General features: G+C 44.6%; 1 protein-coding gene across 1 annotated transcript; it reads right to left on the reverse strand.

Annotated features, from left to right (window-relative positions):
* Positions 1 to 440: 440 nt before the first annotated feature.
* Prp31 (pre-mRNA processing factor 31) lies at positions 441 to 16,430 on the reverse strand. Its single transcript, XM_070522912.1, has 13 exons — positions 15,976 to 16,430; positions 15,128 to 15,185; positions 14,966 to 15,049; positions 13,875 to 13,972; positions 13,029 to 13,135; positions 12,719 to 12,770; positions 10,900 to 11,017; positions 8,734 to 8,891; positions 6,990 to 7,207; positions 5,398 to 5,470; positions 4,154 to 4,282; positions 3,121 to 3,216; positions 441 to 617 (listed from the first exon to the last, which is right to left on the reverse strand). The coding sequence occupies exons 1-13, from the start codon at positions 16,147 to 16,149 to the stop codon at positions 513 to 515; spliced, it is 1,470 nt and encodes a 489-aa protein (XP_070379013.1). The 5' UTR covers positions 16,150 to 16,430; the 3' UTR covers positions 441 to 512.
* Between the last annotated feature and the right edge of the window lie 2,078 nt (positions 16,431 to 18,508).

The following is an 18,508-nucleotide window of genomic DNA, read 5'->3' on the forward strand; positions in this document are numbered from 1 at the left end:
CACACCTAATGAGGGGCCCTTTTAAAGGGTTAACAGTAATGAAATTTCACTCTGGCTATATTGGTCATGAGCAATAAATGCTACTAAAACAAGCTTTGCGAAGCTGCAGGGCTGGAAATAGTCAAATTTTTTTTCTCATTTGCAGTCTTCAAATAACATCTAAGCAGATGGTGTGTTCACCTGGTGGTTGCCGGATATGACGCAAGTTTCAACACAATGCCTCCATGATTTTTTCAGCATGCCGCAGGCAGCAGCTAATCTCGGAGCTCATGCTGAGGAGTTGCGCGCTCTTAGTCATATGTCATTTCCGCTGAGCGGTAATGGCATTGTTTTCTCTGCACTTCATATGCAACAGGGCTCCACCCATCGCCTCTTGAGCTACAACTACCTACATCATCTGGTTTCAACAAAAAGCAAAGAAGTAGAGCTAACGCCTTCCGTATACACCAAATGATTGAAGTTTATTCACTACTTGTATGTACAAATGGGGAGGACAGGTGGAGCACCGTCGTTCATGGTTTCGCAACCTTGAGGAAGCCCGCCGTGTTGGAGAAGTACTTCGCGCCACTGTCGCCGGCCTTTGATTCAGCCGCCTGGGGGTTGACGATTTCCAGGCCCTGGAATAGCGTTTTTTGGCAGTGAGCAACACGTGTGGTACGTTTGATCTGGTGCGCTGCACTCCTGAATGCGCACAGTGACAGCGCATCTATCTGCACACTGCATCTGTACTACAGCTGGCAGCTGTAGTAAAGATGCGCCGACAGATGGATGAAACCAAGGAGAGCTTGGGTTTGCTGTCTGTTGGCTTCATGAGCAAAAAAGCAAAAATACAAATTTGTAACTATATACACTTGCCAACCCATGTACCTTAAGATTAATAAAAGCATGCAGACACGACATAGAGGGGAAAGGGGGAAAATATCCTCCATTTTTCTTGCCTGAGCATGTGCCTTTTGTGGAACACATACGCACTTTATTAACCACGATCTTGCTTTAGACTTAGCACGCTAGCAGCAGCAAACTTTGAACAGTTGAGACTGAAAAGCAAGGTGTTTTTTTTTACGTCACAGATACTTTTTCAGTGACTTTCCTGTGGACGATCTCGCCTGCTTCGAGAACTCGTCTGTATTAAACTTCCTTAAAGCAAATACCCTTCTAATATACTTTTCACCATCACACGACAAGCAACGGAAGATTCGGGGGCTGAGGTGCAATATTTATTCCCGAACAGAATTAATAAAATTTTTAATGCTTGACCCAACATTCGTATAGATTATGGAAAATTTTCAGGAGAGTTGGAACACATGTAATTATAGCCTGCTAAGGTGGCCTGATCCAGTTGGGCGTAAAGCACGAGATGCATGGCACAAAACAATGCCCAACGTAATGGCACCATGTCACAAAGACAGCTGCCCTAAATATTGAAAACTTGCTGATTTACAACAGACTGCACACACACAGTCTCTTGTCGTAATTAACCCAAACACATTGTGCTTTTTTGCTGCTCTTGTGGTGAGCGCTTGAGCTTTTTGGTTCGGGTGCCTAGAATGTGCTGCCTTAATTAATGCATCTCCCGTTCAAAGCATTCGACATTTGCTCCTCAGAGCCCGTGTTTGTTAAAGTTCAGCCGCTATAAATGTGGCTCCATAGTCTTTCTTGCATTGTTTTGTTTTCGTTCTTTAAGCATTCTCACCACTAACCAATTATGCCTTTCAAAATACTCATGGCTGCATGATTATTAAAAGAAAGAAAAGCAAAGGCTACTATGGCACAGAGAGTACATGAAAGTTCTCCTTATGGTTAAGAAAGCTACGTAAAATAAGCAGAATGCTGTTTACATCACTTACGGGACCACATAAACACCAGAACAACCATGACATTTGCATGCCTGTTAATTGTGCATTCATCTGAGGTTGGGATGATGTGCTAGCACCCTCCTATCTTTGGGAAAATGGAACCACCCCGCAGAAGACGCTTGAAAACAATAAAACCTGTGGCGCTTCCTTGAAATTGCCCATCTTGCTCCAATGGTTAGCAAGGCCTTTAGCGCAATTCCCAGCAGAAAGTGAAGACAACGAAACAAAAACTACGTCTCGCGCTACTCCTAAACAACTTGTGTTGGCAGAGTCAGTGGATGCTATGCAGCTATGCAGTCGCCGACCGATAATTCAGACTCGACAGGGACTGCCGAATCGTTTTAAATATAGTAGGGAGTCCGAAATACCGAATCCGTCCCAAAATAGGCGACCTTGTTGCACAAGTGGCCATAAAATGTGTGCTGTATTCTTGGATTGTCACTTTTGGAGATGCCTTCAATTTCGCGTACCCGTTGTGGTTGCCTAGTGGTTGTGCTGCTAAGCACAAGGTTGTGGGATCAAATCCCGGCTGCGGCGGCCTCATTTCGATCGGGGCGAAATGCAAGAACGCCTGTGTACCGTGCATTAGGTGTGCCCCAGATAGTCAAAATTGATCTGGTGTCTGTGCCTCATAATCAGATCATGGTTTTGGCAAGTGGAACCCCAGAATTTCATAAGTTTGATTTCAAGTGACTATAGCGCAAGATGCATCAATGTCTAGGAGCGACGTCATTCTTGACACAGTGCAGAAACGCGAAATATCCTGAAAATGGAAGTACCTTTTGAATTGATTGTTCAGGAATGCATAAGATTAGAGAGCAAATACAATAATGTACATTCACTGTGACACAAAGAACAACATGCAACAATACAATTCACGGTGCAATGCGTTGAGGCGATGGAGCGAGCACCGCACCTTTATTAATCTTTGTTGCATCTTCTACGTCCTCCACACGTGCAAAACTAGAGTGCAGTGCTACACCTAACGCCTCATAGAGATGGTGGCACGAAACCGATGACGATGTACGCGGTTTTGTGGCGCAAGGGCCAATGATGGCCAAAGAGCACCAGATATGAAACTCATTCAGAGGATCAGCTGTCAAGGACACTACTTAAGGCTTGTGGGGCCAATTCCAGAGTTCTTTCTGTGCACATTTTGCACTCAAACAGCCTCTCCCACTAGTTCTGTTTTAAATTAAAAGACATATGCCGGCAGATTACGAGCGGTGTGCTGTCATATCACAGACACCCACACCGTGCTTACCTGAAGTGGTGTAAATGCAACGCTCGAAGCCGTACCGGACACGTGTCTCCGGACTGTTGTGCTGCCTCCGTACACTTGTTGCCGCTGAAGGTTTTTCTGTGAAGCAAAACGCAGCAAACGAGGTTGGAACAAATCAGATGTCTGCCGCTACTACAAATATCGTATTTGCTCGTGTGAGGCTGGCACTTTCTTGGATTTTTTTTTACTGCTCATGAGTCTTGAGGCAGGCTCATGGCTGCTCAAGCATCGAACTATGTGCAGACTGCTATGCAAAATAAAGTAGCCACTGGTGGCCGACTATGAATACATTTAGACTGTTATAACATCTGTTATGAACCTACATGCTGACGTTGCCAAAAGAAGTTAGAAAAGTTTAGATTTATTTCCTTATATCGATATTTGGAGACCACGAATAATGCAACAGAAGGGTTGGGGTTGTTGATTCATATATATATATATATATATATATATATATATATATACAAATCAGGAGAAGAAGAAGAAAAAAGAAAGGAAGAAAGAAAAGTAATCATAACAATTGTTATGTCAACTAACAATGCCCTATAAAAATTAGTGGTGGGCTTGAAGTATAATGTCAAACAGACACCATCATGCAGAACCTGCTATAGTGACACGCATTTACACAAGTCTGTCTATAGGCCAATGCACCCCCCCCCCCCCTCCCGCACTATCTACCAAGTGACCTTAGTGAAGCCCCAACAGAATGCACACACACTACACATTTCTCAACATGGGGCAAAAGAGCACCAAAAGGGTAAATGGGGAAAAAGTAAAGGACTGTTGGCATCAACCGTCTGCCAGTTGTTAGAAGAGGGGGTGCAAATTAGCACATACTACACACACAAAGTAGACAGACTGTCTATGAATGCGTTAATTTGCACCCCTCTACTGACAGCAAGGTATGTCTCGTCAACTAGCCTAACAAGAAGTACTCCTGCCTTCTGCTAAGCACACAGAGAACTACAGGCATAAAGGCCACTTCTGTACATAACAAGAATGCCTGCATCGTCACCTGTAGTGTTTTGGAGATGCGGACTTTGGTCTTCTCGTCCACCTGAGCTGACCTGATCCGACCGGCACCAGACTTGCCAATCTGCCCCGAGCTGAAGCCAAGGTCTTCCTGGTAGGCATCTTCTTCAATCTGCAAGGGAGACGAAAAAAAGAAAAAAATTAAGAGAAGGCACAGGAAAGCTCATACAAGGAACATAGCATGACTATGCCCTCCAAGTCAAAACCAATCCTGTTCAGATAGAGCTTACATTTGAAGGAAGCTGGTGACACGAGTCAACAGAAGTTTCCTGAATACCACTTTACCGGCACTGTTAATTGATATGCATTAGTTCTTGCTCAGTTTAAAAGGTAATAAAATAAAATAAAAATGCTCACAGTTAAAGCCATTCAGAGTTAGGTTAAGGTAATTGGCAGGGTCTGCACTGGTAAGATAGGCAGTGACAGAGGTCTAACTACTGTAAGCAATTTATTTAATGTACTGCAACTGGCAATTATCTGGTTTTGCAAACATTTTGCTTTGTATGTTGCCCTCCATCCTACGATAGCGCATGGGCTTCCATAACAAGAAAATAGACAATGAAGCCAGAGTAACCGCAGGGGAAATGAACTGTTGCGTTTAACACAGAAACAATGAAACTGCACCAAACGCCAACATGCCAACACGCCACCGCGGGTGGCAGCTGAACCCACATCTCCTGCATTATGCCATGCGGTGCTTAACAATCAAGCTCCCGCGGCAGCCGTTCTCCCATCAACTTTCGTGGGTACTTGTGCACAAGATTAGCACTGGGAGTGTTAGCCAGCGCTACTTACGACCAGGGCAGTGAATCTGAATAGGCTCTGGTTTCACGTAACTTGGTGCCCACAAATTAGTTCAGAGAGCTTTACTACAAGAGCCTGTTTCTTTTTTAACTGCTTCAGTTTCAATGCTTCTGCACATGTCTAACAGTAAAGCAACCCTGAGATATTTCATTACGAGTCCTCGAAAACATTGCATTTTTGTACTACATCTACACCCACAAACAGGCATTTTCGTGGGCACCGAGACAGTACCAAGAGTTTTCGAATGTGGCACGTTTCCAGGGTATGAAATATGCCAGATGACAATGTGGCCCAATGAAGGGTGCACCATGAAAGCTGGAGTAAGACGGTGATCAGAGCTTGAACCCAGTGGCAAACTCCAATGAGCCATGGTGTTGTGCAGAAAGTTGAGAACGGCACAACAAGATTGACAAATGGGCCCACCTCTCCAAAACTCATTCGGTTGGCTTGCTTGCGCAGCTCAGTCACGGCAAATCGCTCCTTCATTCGTCGGACCCTGCAGGAGCAACAAATACACTACAATTTAGGACAAGGTTTGCGATAGATTGCAAATGAGTCTTCCGTACTGCTGGTGGTGTAAAAAATGCTTAAGAACTTGCGTTTATTGCACGAAAATATCTGAATCATGGCACTTCAAGAATACCTGCTTTTTGAGGTGAAGCTGTTATGTTTGCAAGTAAGTCACCTTTTTTAATAGCTGTTTACTTCTCTGTGTTGTGTTTAGGCTAGGATTGCTTTGCAGTTATTCGACGCTATTACTATTCACTTTGAACTAAACAATTTATGTTCGTGCAAGCCTAATGTATTGTGATGCACAACTACAGAACTCAGCCAACACACATCCACTTCTTTCTTCTGGGGGAGAACAAGCAAGCTTTGAAGTTACTCTGGCTCAAGTTTGAAATAGGATATTACGATCAAACACAGAGCCAAGTGCGTACCAGTTTTCTGCCTATCCAACAGCTGGATAGGTTGGCATTAATACAAAAAAAAAAAGAAGTTGGAAACAGTACAAGAACAGTGGACAAACAAGATGTTAAAGAAGAACAGACACTGTAGCCACAAACAAAAGTGTGAGGGAACAAGGATAACCGGCAACAAAAGTGACTAGACGGCAAGTCTGTGTCATACCTCCTGTTTGTCAGACATCACTGTGCTGCCTCGGATGCACTGATCGATTCACAGGGTCCAACATACCAAAGAAACACTCAGTCTATGATAGACACCACAGCAGACGGCTGTGAATTAATTTTCACAGGCTGGTGTCCTTTAACGCACAGCTGAATATTAGTAGTAATGTGTTTTTTGCATCCCCCCCCCCCCCCCCCATCAAAATGCGGGTACAGTGGCCAGGAATTAGAACAGTGACCTTGTGTTTCAAAGCAGCGTACAATAGCCAACAAGCCACCTCTGCAGGCGCTTCCGATATGCTGTTTGCACCAGCTGACACCTGTGCCAATGTCAGCTCTCTGCAGTGCATATCTTCAGACAGACCTGCCAACCTTAAAATTTAGATACTACAGTTGGAGGTTCGGGAAAAAAAAACAAAACAAAAAACTAGACTGTTCCATCATGTAAGATTTGCTGAAGTAATTTGCAGTCTCTGTTCTAAGAGAATGCTGTGAACAGGCAGCGGGATTAATTTGTGCCATAGAAGAATAGAAACATTCATCAAATATTTCAAAAGCTTTCAGAAAAGTTGTAAGTCAAAATCTTGATTGATGTCATTACAATGGTTCTATGGATTATAGGTGGCGGTGCTATGGTAGCTGTGAATAATTGAGTGGGCCCAAGGGGTCAGGCTCTGAAAATTTGTCAGTGACTGTATTTATATTCTTTTGAAGCCAGTTTAGCCCTAAACTTCACATAAATAAAATATCACAAAGTTATTGGAATATATACACAACAATCGAAAACAAACCTCCACAAATTGCGTACCTGCATTACAGTAAAGCGATAAAACTTGTCAGGCACGCATGTTTTTCAGGACAGAAGGAACATCTAGCGATCCAGACCTGCGTCCTCCGCGCTTCTTCTTGTTCTGGTCGATGGGCGGAGGCAGCGGCTTGACCTGCTTGACGGGCGGCGGTTCCTGGAGCTTGTCCAGCTTCCGTTCCACCTCCTCGCGGAGGGACACGCCCACTGTGCCGTCGGGGGCCTCGTGGAAGCTGTCCACACGCGCTGCCAGCACGCACTTGGCTGCCAGCAGCCGGGAGGCCTTTCGTCGCAGGTCCTGCGATTGAGACATACGAGGAAGGGGTGCTGTAGTTGAATAATGGCCCAGTTATATAACACTGAAAGCTCGTTGCAACTTCCAATGTCACTACAACGGAGTTGCATGCGACACGAAAATATCTTCGTTATATCCGATTCTATGTTCGTTATGAGCGTACATGCTGATATCGGGGAAGGGGAGAAAAGCGACAGCGATAAGGTCTATGCGAAATAAACATAAGCATGATGCCTCCAATAAGATAAGCCAGCAAAGGGTCTTCTGTTGATTTGCCAGCATAAGCGAATGGGGTATCATACGAGGCTGACGCGATGGCTCGCTGGCAGCAAGGCAGCCAAGCCACTGTCCAGAATGAGTACAAGTGCCGAGAATGTGCCTATTCAATTGCTCTTGCTGGGTATCCGGCATTTTTTTGCTACCAGAACACTTTGAGCTGTCACTGTGGCTGATATTCTTTCGGATTCTGCATTTTCAGTTACGAAAACCAGTACAATACTCAATGAAATAAAGCATGGCTAATCATGTTAAATTTACATTATTATATCCTATAATTTGCTATATCAAGATTCAACTGTGCAATAGACATTCACAGCATGTCAATATAGAGATTACAATTCACGGCATGCGCGTGACATAAACAACACAAACAGTTCTGGTAGCGGCATCTCGTGAGATTGAGTTCAACCACAGCACACAGAACTACTAATGCATTGTTAGATAATGTGCTGCTAAGCTATTGGGATAAGGATGTTCACAGCAACATAGCCATTAATATGCAGTAATGGCTCTTTTCTTTTTCTTCAATGACAATAATTGTGTAACGTAGAAACATTTCTCATGCGCTTGTGGTTGAAGAAAGTGTCACAAGATGTCCTCACATTAATGCACATTAGTGACAGGCTAAATCTCCCTTGTACTTGCTTGATTCCAATGGCCTCTCCCCAGGATGCCACAATGAATGCTTCCGGACTGATTTTCACTGCATTGGGCACATCAAATACTGACTGCATGGATACTTTCATGTTGCATCACGCTGATATTATGCTTCCGCAAACTCGAACTGAACCCGCAACCTTGTGTTCAGGATCAGAATGTGCGCGTGAAAGCTGAGCTCAGCGTGAAAGCTGAGCAGCTACCATCACCAAGAAACACGAGTCATTGCCTATAAATTCTTACAGCCCACAATCAATTGGGGGCGTGGCTCTCTAAAGCTTATATGGTCATTCGGAAAAGGTAAGTAGATCAAAGGGCAAGGTAAAGAACGAAGACAGGACAATGTGCGCCGACTACAACCAAGTGGCTACTGAAACGTGGATGACAGTGCAAGAGCAACATACAACAGTAATATACAGCACACACGTAGCTGTAGTCAACACACGTGGCCCGTCTTACTTCTTTACCCAGCCCCGTGACCCCTCCTTTAAGATGAACGGATGCTAACCTGCCCAGCTCCCTACGAATTTCAACTTACTATACTATACGGTTAAGTGTGATCACAAGCATACAAGAGCTGCGTGACAACTCACCGCAGGTGTGTTCTGGACGATGTCTGTGTAGTAAACGAAGCCAGTGTGCGGCATGACGGCAGTGGAAGAGAAGCCCGAGAGGGTGCGCTTCTGGGAGCCCAGCACGAGCACATTGCAGGCGGGCATCTTGGACAGGTTGGTCAGGCCGCCGGCCACACCTAAGGTTGAGAGAGTAAGTGGTTGACTGACAGCGATTAACTCCTCAAGAAAGTAACACAAGGGCTCCCAGGAACACCGTGCGGAGAGCTTCTGCAATACTGATCGCCTGGGGTTCTTTTAACGTCCACCCAAAAGGTGGCACACAAGCACTTCTGCATTCCACCTCCAATGGAATACGGCTTCCCTGGAATGCTGGGAGTCAAACCCACGACATGTGCTCGGAAGCAGTATGCCACAGCCACTGAATCACAGCAGTGGGTAAGTTGAGAGAGTGCAGTGACGAGAAGATGACAAAGTTTTTGACTGAGTACCGCTTCATAAAATCAAGTGAGCTGACACTCTACCACGAATTTTATCATGTCACTGCCCGCTGCTGAGGCAAGCCACACCTTCTAGCAATAGCCCTCAGTCGAAGGAATGGCAACTATGGCGGCAAGCGATTGGCTCGTCAAGTGATGTACTCTCCCACTACCATCAACTGTTTTCCGTAACTTTGCACATGACACATAACAGTGACAAACAAAACCGTACAAAATGTTTCTTGCTGTGTGTGAAAACGCAATTGAAGGGATAACCAGTGGAACTCGCAGTATGGTCAGTCTATGCATACGAAGGAAATGTTGCGGCGTAGAGGCTGGCTGGCTGCCAATCAATGAAGCTGTACTGTCCTGCTAGAGCAAAGCACAATACCGAGAAAAGAAATATGCGCGCATGCGCATTGCATGTTCCACACACACACCCACAAAAAAGGACAAGCTATGGATGAAGCACTGCACCCAATGTGTGTGTGCATGTGTGTGCATCTTTTCCATAGCAGTGTGCTTTTGTCTCCGCAATTCAGTGAAAATTCGCTTCATTGGTTTGCACCCAACACACGGCTGCCTTACATTTACTTAAAGATTATTACAAAATCGTGAGACCTACCTGACCTCTGTACTAACAGAGAAGCACAAGCACGGTGCTGCGATGTGGTTAAAAACTTACATAATTATAATTTTGGTACACAGGCACAGTCCACTTTAGTCAATTTGTACTGCAGTTGAAGCAGCTGTAGCATACAATATATAGTTTAAGCGTCAGTTTGAAACAATTCAATGGTTTGACACAAGTTACGTGGGACACCCTTTATACATAGTATGCACGTGACGTCACATCCGCTGCTGTCGTCTGCTTCCGCCACCTTCCGCCATCTTGGGGTACCTTATCAACAGACGAGCGCATAGGCCTACAGGTTCCCCAACATGGCGCTGCCATAAACTGGAAGTCGCGGAGTATCGTTGAATGATGTACGTGCATACTATGTATACTTTATTAAATGTTTTGCAATGTTTGCTACAAGGTTGTCGGCTACCCATTTGATGGTCCTGTTTCAATGTCATGCGTGGACTTCGACAGCGAATTCACATTCGTGCCCCACCTTATGCATACCTGCATGCTCAGCCCTTCACTAAGTGCTTGAACATCCAGGTGCGCTGAATAGGCAGAAGCCACACTACGAATGAAGCTGTGCAGGGTGACACGGGCTGGACAAGTTTGGAAGCAAGAGAAGCTCAGAGTAAAATTGATATTGAAGAACGGCTGAGGAACAGAAACAGTGTTCCCAGTAATGGTTCAATAAGTTTGATGCTATAAATTCTTTGTGTGTTTTCTAAAAAATATAGGTAAGTGATTAGGCAAAATGAAAACAAGAGCTTGGTGGAGCAACCCACCATTCCGTTTCAAAGGGGACGCTCATACTATCCATCCATTTGTTCATAAAAAGAAACAGTGGTGTCACCTGCAATATGATTGATAAACACAGTGCCGTATATAACTAAAGTCCATAATAGTTTAACGTTTATTGCATTTAGAAATACAAAGGGACACACTTAAAACTTTCAAGGCCTTAAAATAACACTTAAGTATCCTAACAGGAGGTTATAGGAAGCTCATGCAATATAGCAAAACCATGACATTATAATGCTGTAGTAACTAATTTATAAAATTCTAATTACTTTCGCCGCTTACCCATCAACTTGGCGGCGACAGATGCTCCGACAATCTGAGAGAGATTGGGTGCTATGAAAGACATCCGTGACTCGACGTACGAGTAGATCTCCTGCTTGAAGTCATTCAGCTCAAGAGCCTGCAAAACATCGCTCCTAGTCACAAGGCTGCACAGAACTAATAAACAAAACCCCAATTAAACTTTTCTCAGCCTCATTTTTTCATTTCTCACAAAAGTTCAACCTCTTCTTAGATCAGGAGGTGTATTCTGTAAGTGTCCACCTAATGGACACGTCCATTTCATCTGCTGCTGAAGTTCTGATTGGCTGGGCTGCAGTACACGTCAGAGGGAGACAGGCACCCCCAGCCAATCAGCATTTCAGCAGCAGATGAAATGGATGTGTCCCCTTGGACACTTGCAGATTACCCCCAGGCTTCGTTAACATAGACATTCTCATTACACGGGTTGCTTTTCGAAGTGGTGGACTTTAGGGGTGCGATCTTGTATGCGTTCCGAAATAGAACGGAGGCGGTCCGTTCCACCGAGACGCACATGATTGGTCCATTTGAACCGTGACGAACACCATGACGTAAATTGTGGCGTGATATCTGCTGTCAATCATTCCGTGTCATCTGCTATCAGACGAACGCAACGCAACGGACCGCCGGTTTCGTGACGTAAAGAACGGACCGCCTCCGTTCGATTTTGGAATGCATACAAGATCGCACCCTAGGTGCATGAGAAATCTAGATGCATAATTGAATAACTAAAAAAAAGTAGGTAATAAAGCTTTTATATAATTACTTTAAGGCACATATTGCATTTATGAATTGCAGCCATGATAAAAGTGAACTGTTGTTCCATTTACTTTTTTAACAGAACAGCGTTTTGTGTACTGAAGCAGAAGAGTAACTGGAACGCGCATGCAATTCGTCACACCTTGGGATGACTATCTCGAAACTGGTGTCATCCTGAAAATTCGTTCCAAGTGGGATGCGCCTTGTAATCTCACTGGCTACAATTAGTGAATTACAATATGCGCTGTAAAGTAATAATAAACAACTTAATTGTTAATTTTTGTTACTTAGTCGGCAATGCATTTCAATCTCTCGTGCAAGTAATGCCCGGCTTTCTTCAGTAATCCAGCTCAAAGACTAGAATCGCGCAATATGCCACAGGCAATTGTGCGATAGCTTAAAAAAAAAAAGAAAACACCCAGTATATGGCAAAACCTTGCTCATATAACTATGGTTCGTAATAATGTCCTCACTTGCACGTGCAGGGCCATGAAAAATGAAAATACTACCCCACTCGGATATTAGTTTGGATTCCTATTATTGACAGATAATTTTTTTTTCTGAACATATCAATGCAAACTGACGTATTCATTGATTCGTCTGCATCATGCACACACTGCTTCATGTTAGGAAGCAGTAGCGTGTATTTATCTTGACGACCTCCCCAGTTACGTAGCAAATTAAGAGTGCACTAACGTTTGCTACGACCTTCATTAATGATCATTTACAAATGGTGATTACTTTCCCCGTTGGGATTTACAGTAAACTGTGCCGTTCCGGTTTTATCAACTACAGAAATTTTTAACTTGCCACCCACATTTCTACATTCTTACTGCCCCTATTGTCCTTCACATTCTGTCCACACAGTCATACACCATGTCTGTTGTTCCCCTAAGTTTTTGGCTATGGGTCTAGAAACAGTTGTGCACGTTATGCTGCTTCCCTGGAAATAAATTCTTTTGTTTTCTCTCTCTTTTTCTGTTTCACTGAAGTCACAGAAGTTCACAACACGCTGCTGTCTGGCTTCACCGTCAGTGCTCACCATGTCGCACGCCTCAAAGATGGTTGCCAGCTCCTCTTGCGAAAGCAGCTGCCTGCATGACCACGCAACACAAAAAGCACACATGTGTGAGAGCTAGACTTTAGTCACATCTGAAGACGTTCTGACTTGCCACATGCAATGACTGCTACTTCAGGAGTAGGTGACATACACAAACACACACACAAACCAATAATACAGAAGATTAATAAGAACGATAACAGAAGTTATAAACTAACTCCTGAAGTACAATATGCCAAAGAGCACTTCACAGCCTTGCCAGAACATTTGTCGAGCTGTATGCGCTGCTCACCCTTGTGTTGTTGAAGCTGTCACACTGACGACCATTATCGTAGCAGGTGTCAAAAAACTCTGCAGTACTTCGTTGTTCTTGGCCTTTTCCAAGGTGTTGCCAAGTTCCTGCGCAGACAAGACACCCCAAGAAATATTTGAAAATACATGCAACATAACACCAAGTGCACAACAACCTTGCATGATTGCTAATCTACCATAAAGTAACCAAGCAAGCACCTGCGATTGAAAGGGTGCTCACTCCTCTATTTTAAGAAAAACTTTCAGCTTAATTTTCTGACATAGAAAGTGTCCACACCTTCTCTTCTTCGAACTGTTTTAAATATCCCAAACTGACAAAATACGCCATTATATAAATGAGACCAGTTATGTGCCTTGACAAAGGTAGATTAACGTGATGGAGACGGGTTACTGGAATGATTAGATTTAGATAATCTAATCTGGATTGGATTTAGATAATCTTGATTTGCCCATGTTACAAGCTTCAGTGCACCATTACAATGCACAGTGTCAGATTTCGTAATGTTTGCGTTCTCCCTATTTGTGTAGTTTGTAGTTTGCGTTGCATCACTGTCTTGCTGATGTCATTGCACAGCATTTTCACCAGGATCAACTCTCAGCATTATGTACGAAAAGAAAGGTTTTGAAAGAATTCTAACAAAATAAAGCCCCCAATTTGCATTTCATTCGCTTACAATGTGCACTTCAAAGTACATTGACACTTTTGCGGCGATTATTCTAAAAAAGAAAGAGAAAAGGAAAAAAAAGATAGGGTATATCTTGAGATGCGTTTGTTCTTTCCTTCTTTAAAAGTAAACTTGCATAATTAAGAAGTGCAGTTACCTACCTTTACAGTAAGAACATAATCCAGGGCTCCTGGAACGAGGGACTCGAGCTCAGGGAATCGCTTCTGGTAGTTGTCTCGGGTGAACTTGTGAATGATGTCTGGAGCAGAAGGTTGGTGAAGACACGGCATCAAACAACGGAGCCACACAAGCATAGGTTGGCATGCTCACTCCTACACTCACTTCAACGACATGAATGTGAATGGTCGTGAGTATGAACATGAGAGGGTGCCAGCAAGTGCATGCTTGAACACAATCGAGCACTGACGGCTGCGAGTGCAGAGGATGAAAACATATTGGATATATTGATGAGTGAGTGTCCACTTATTTTGCCGCTCTATGAATACAAGGCATCTGCCTCTCAGACAAGATTTTAAGGAACCCTCAATGGAAAGAACTGGATGAGTGTACAATTTTTTTCAATGCAGAGAAAATGGCATGAGGCTAAAGCTGATGCTCATCAACTTTAGCCTCATGCTATTTTCTCTGCATTGAAAAGCTCTCATGCTTCAACTCTGATGTTAGTATTGTTAGAAGCAATGCAAAAGCTGCTGGCATGAATGAGGTGCATAGGCTCACCTTACAAACACCATGATCATGGGTCAAGGTGAACATTTAGGCTTCTGCATTTATTGACATTCGCATAACACATTTTTGTTGATAGAACTCGAGCGCCCTTAACTCTGGACTAATAAATAACTACTACACAGGACATCAGTCAACATGTGACACACTCCCCAACTTGTGAAGAAATAGGCCCTGATACCGACCAGTGGTCATATTTTACTTGGCACAGTTGTGAAACATTTATGTGCAGGTGTGCACCTGCACATAAATGTACACACAATGCACTATTACAGCACAGGTAAGATAAAAGTTTATGCAGCAAAGCCAACATGCAGGCATTTGCGATTTCTCTGGCTAATGTGTTGTATATTGTAAAATAAACAATGTTATGTTGTAAGACTGCAGTGCGCAATCAATGATACCTATTTATACAACAGTGCTTAATGTTTCTTTTTGCTTTATCTTTGTGGGAAGAAAGTAACATTGTTACTTTTAAAGGGGACACTGTCTTCAACAGTTCACTCACTTATTTCGTTGTCAATCTCAACGGCGAGGTTGTTGGCTTCCACGATGAGCTGGTACTCCGGGTCTGCTTCGACGGGGCCGGTCACTGAAGTGCGACAAAAGAAGGTCAGGAACCCGACAAGAAAGCAACACACTTAATTAAAATCCAGGAAACTGCACATACCTTCTTCCTTGCGAGGCTGCACCACTTTCTGTTTAATTTCTCTCATGACACGTCCCAGCTGCCAGGGAAAGAAAGAAGTTTTGCGGTTTGAGTAACTGAATAGATGTGCCACCAAATAGATGTGTTAACCAACATTATGTCTCTATGCATGTCTCTTGATCCCAGCACAGTAGCTATCCCACCTACCACTACACAAACAAACCAAAATGGCATCCTTGATGACATGTCGCTACAACGTTGCTACACATGGCACGGCAAACACATTCCAATGAGAATGTGATCCTGACACAAGGCACTATTACAGCACAGGTGAGATAAAAGATTATGCTGCGAGGTCGACATGCAGGGGGTTCACGATTTCAACACAATCATACGCGGTATCATACATCACAGCACCACATTTTGTTATGCGATTTTCTGCCGACAGCATGGCTAAATGCTTGGCTATGTGAATAGAACCAGCCCAAAAAACGGGCAACCAATAAACTGACAGCTACGAATGCGCTGGCGTTTTGACAGTGTTCCTTAGATGGTTACCCACTGAGTACTTTAACACGTACTCTATTCCGAGATGAAAACGCGTGTTGTGTTCAAGCAACACTCGGACTGTTCAAAAGTCCACAAGATTTTCTTTAAACAGCACGACAGGCCCATGACAAACGAAACTGTTTGTGCCAGTAGAGCGGAATAGCCCAACAACGCGACGAAGCAAACAACTTTCAAAGTAGGCGAACAGAGAGACGCTCCAGATATGAATTTTGTTTAGGAAGGCCCGCTAGACACCCGACACATAGAAGTACAGATACATAACCAGCATGTTTACCACGTCTCACGCGCATGCATCTCACCTCTTCGGAGTCCCGTAGTTTGGCGATCGCCCGAACCGACTTAACCTTCGTGTCGATTTCGAGCGGTATGACATCTTCGACCTCCTGAATGTGCGTGTCCTGCTGATAGAGCTGGTCTTCCTCGAGGTCTCCCGCATCTTCCAGATCGGCGAGCAATTCATCTGCTAAAGACATTTTTGCTCACGCTGCAGGTAAGCGGCTGGAAGACGACGTTACCCAGACAGGCACCAACTGGGCGCAAACCACGACTTGCTTGCGCAAAGTGACGCTGATCCACGGCGGGAAAATATGACCGGAAGTAACAAGCAGCAGTTTAAATGGTCACACTTCACGCAATCTAGACAGAGTAAGCTTTTTGCAAGAAAGTACACAAACGTTGAGACGACGTTCAAGCCAACGCGTGGTCCCCCATGCTGCAAAAGCGAAACTCAATATTCCGCAGAGCATGGTGAACTTTTCTTTCACAACAACAACAACAAAAAAAAAACTAGTTTCGATAACAGCGCCACCAGCTACATAAAATTTACTCATTTTGAAAATAAGGTTATGGTAAATAAAGATAAAATAAAATAAAGTAAGTGTACGCACTGTAATATGTCAGTAAACACCAATTGACAAAATGAGAAGTCGTATTTCTAAGGCTTTATCTAATTTTCAGCTTCAAAGTATGGCGGGAACATTGTGCAGCCACAGATTTCTGACACATCGTTCATTACTGCGTTAGTGGAAATCGCCCTAATGAAACAGCGTGTAATGCGCGATCGTTGGTGTTAGAAAGTGTCAGGTACGAAGTACTTCGTATCGGAACTGAAACAGATGGCGGTGCAATTAATCGATGATGAAACACGGGTCCCAGGCTACGCATACGTAGCCTGGGACCCGTGTTTTAGGAAGGATGTTTATAAATTGGTAGTGACTACAGTGACGGGGCCCGGCACTTTAAGATCTGTACTACAGTGACGGGGCCCGGTACTTTAACATAATCGTGCACTACAGTGACGGGGCCCGGCACTTTAACATCTGTACTACAGTGACGGGGCCCGGCACTTTAACATACACACTACAGTGACGGGGCCCGTCTCCTTAACCACAGACGGGACCGGCACTTTACGTCGACACTGTAGCGACGTCAATGGCCGCACTTCTTTCAAACATTCTATGCAAACAACTTCGAGCACTTCACGGCAGGCAGTGAACTTTATTAAGGTCCTGAGGAGCGACTCCGAAACCCCCTTATGAGGGAGGGGGCCGCCGCGAGCCGTTCCGACGTTGGGACGGGCAGGCCGTGCCTGACCGCCTCCTCCCACTCTTCATCCGTGGTGAGATGACCGTGGTCCCCGTCACCGCCAGAGCATGTGTTCTAAAGTGCAGAATCAGATCTCCGCAATCCGGACACCTGCCCCGCACGGACGCGGCATTAGGTTGCCCCGGTGATCCACCACGGCCGCCGCGAACCGGTCGGACGAACCGTATTGGGCGACGTCGACGAACGCGACCGATCGTTGTTCGTCGGCGACGGATCCGAGAAGTGCGGCCCGGGCCCGGCGTGTGCCTACATTGCGTTGCGGGTGCACGTTGCGCGGGAACGGCGAGACCGTGACGGCCTCCCGCGACCACGCGTCGAGCACGCACTGCCTTTCCCTGACGGGTTAAAGTCCAGCGGACTAACTTCTGTGACCCAACCTCATCGAAAGTGTTGTGGACCCCCAGCTGCATGAGCTTCTCGGTGCTGGCGCCTATGGGGATGCCAAGCACTTTACGGACCGCGGTATTTTATTCCAGTACTGTCCACAACACCACGTGAATTTCACGATGTCAGCAACTTCCGTGCAGTAATCGAATACATGATTGCACACATACGGATCGAACGACCGCAATGGGTACTTGTCCACGAATGTACAATCTTTTGCGTATGCACTGTAACACGTATGATGATTATAATAAAGAAAGTTCACTCTAATGGAAGGGGAACGGTAAAAACACATTTAAAAAGTCACGGCCCATGTTCCTGCTTGTGAGCACCTGACAATCAATATTCTACTGAATTAAGAAAAAGAAGCAGCGGGTAATTGCTCGCTTAGAAGACCGATAAACATGCAGTTCGATGAAATTTGAGAAATAATGATATTGAAGCTTCCAAGACTTTAGAAGAAAAGAAAAGAAAATTAAGACTGAATCATCGCGACGGAACATCACAAGTCGCTGTAGGCGTCGAAGACCCCTGGCTATAACGAAATTATTTTTGAACAGCTCCGATAGTGTCCATGCAACAATGGTAGCTTGCGTACTGTCAAATGCTCATATGCTGCGGCATAAAGCTCACGGCACGGTGCGAAAACGTGCTCGGAGCGAAAGCGAAACATTGCGCGAGGACATGCATCATGCAGACGCGAAGTCTGTCACCGCGAACCCGTGCGATCGCTGCATTGCAACTTCATTCTGTTATGCTACATTTATTTACACAGACAGCCATCCCACTATAAGAACATATTTCACATAGTTTTCTCAGCGATTGCTTACGTTTCACGCAAAC

Source organism: Dermacentor albipictus, chromosome 8 (assembly GCF_038994185.2).
Source record: "Dermacentor albipictus isolate Rhodes 1998 colony chromosome 8, USDA_Dalb.pri_finalv2, whole genome shotgun sequence".
NCBI classification, from domain to species: Eukaryota; Metazoa; Arthropoda; class Arachnida; order Ixodida; family Ixodidae; genus Dermacentor; species Dermacentor albipictus.

Bases quoted from the DNA above. Each gene is read 5' to 3' on its own strand.
- Prp31 (XM_070522912.1), bottom strand. From the start codon at position 16,149: ATGTCTTTAGCAGATGAATTGCTCGCCGATCTGGAAGATGCGGGAGAC. The intron at 15,186-15,975 runs GTGAGATGCATG...TTTCCCTGGCAG, and splicing joins AACTACGGGACTCCGAAGAG to CTGGGACGTGTCATGAGAGA. The intron at 4,283-5,397 runs GTGGGCCCATTT...TCTCCCTTGCAG, and splicing joins ACCGAATGAGTTTTGGAGAG to ATTGAAGAAGATGCCTACCA.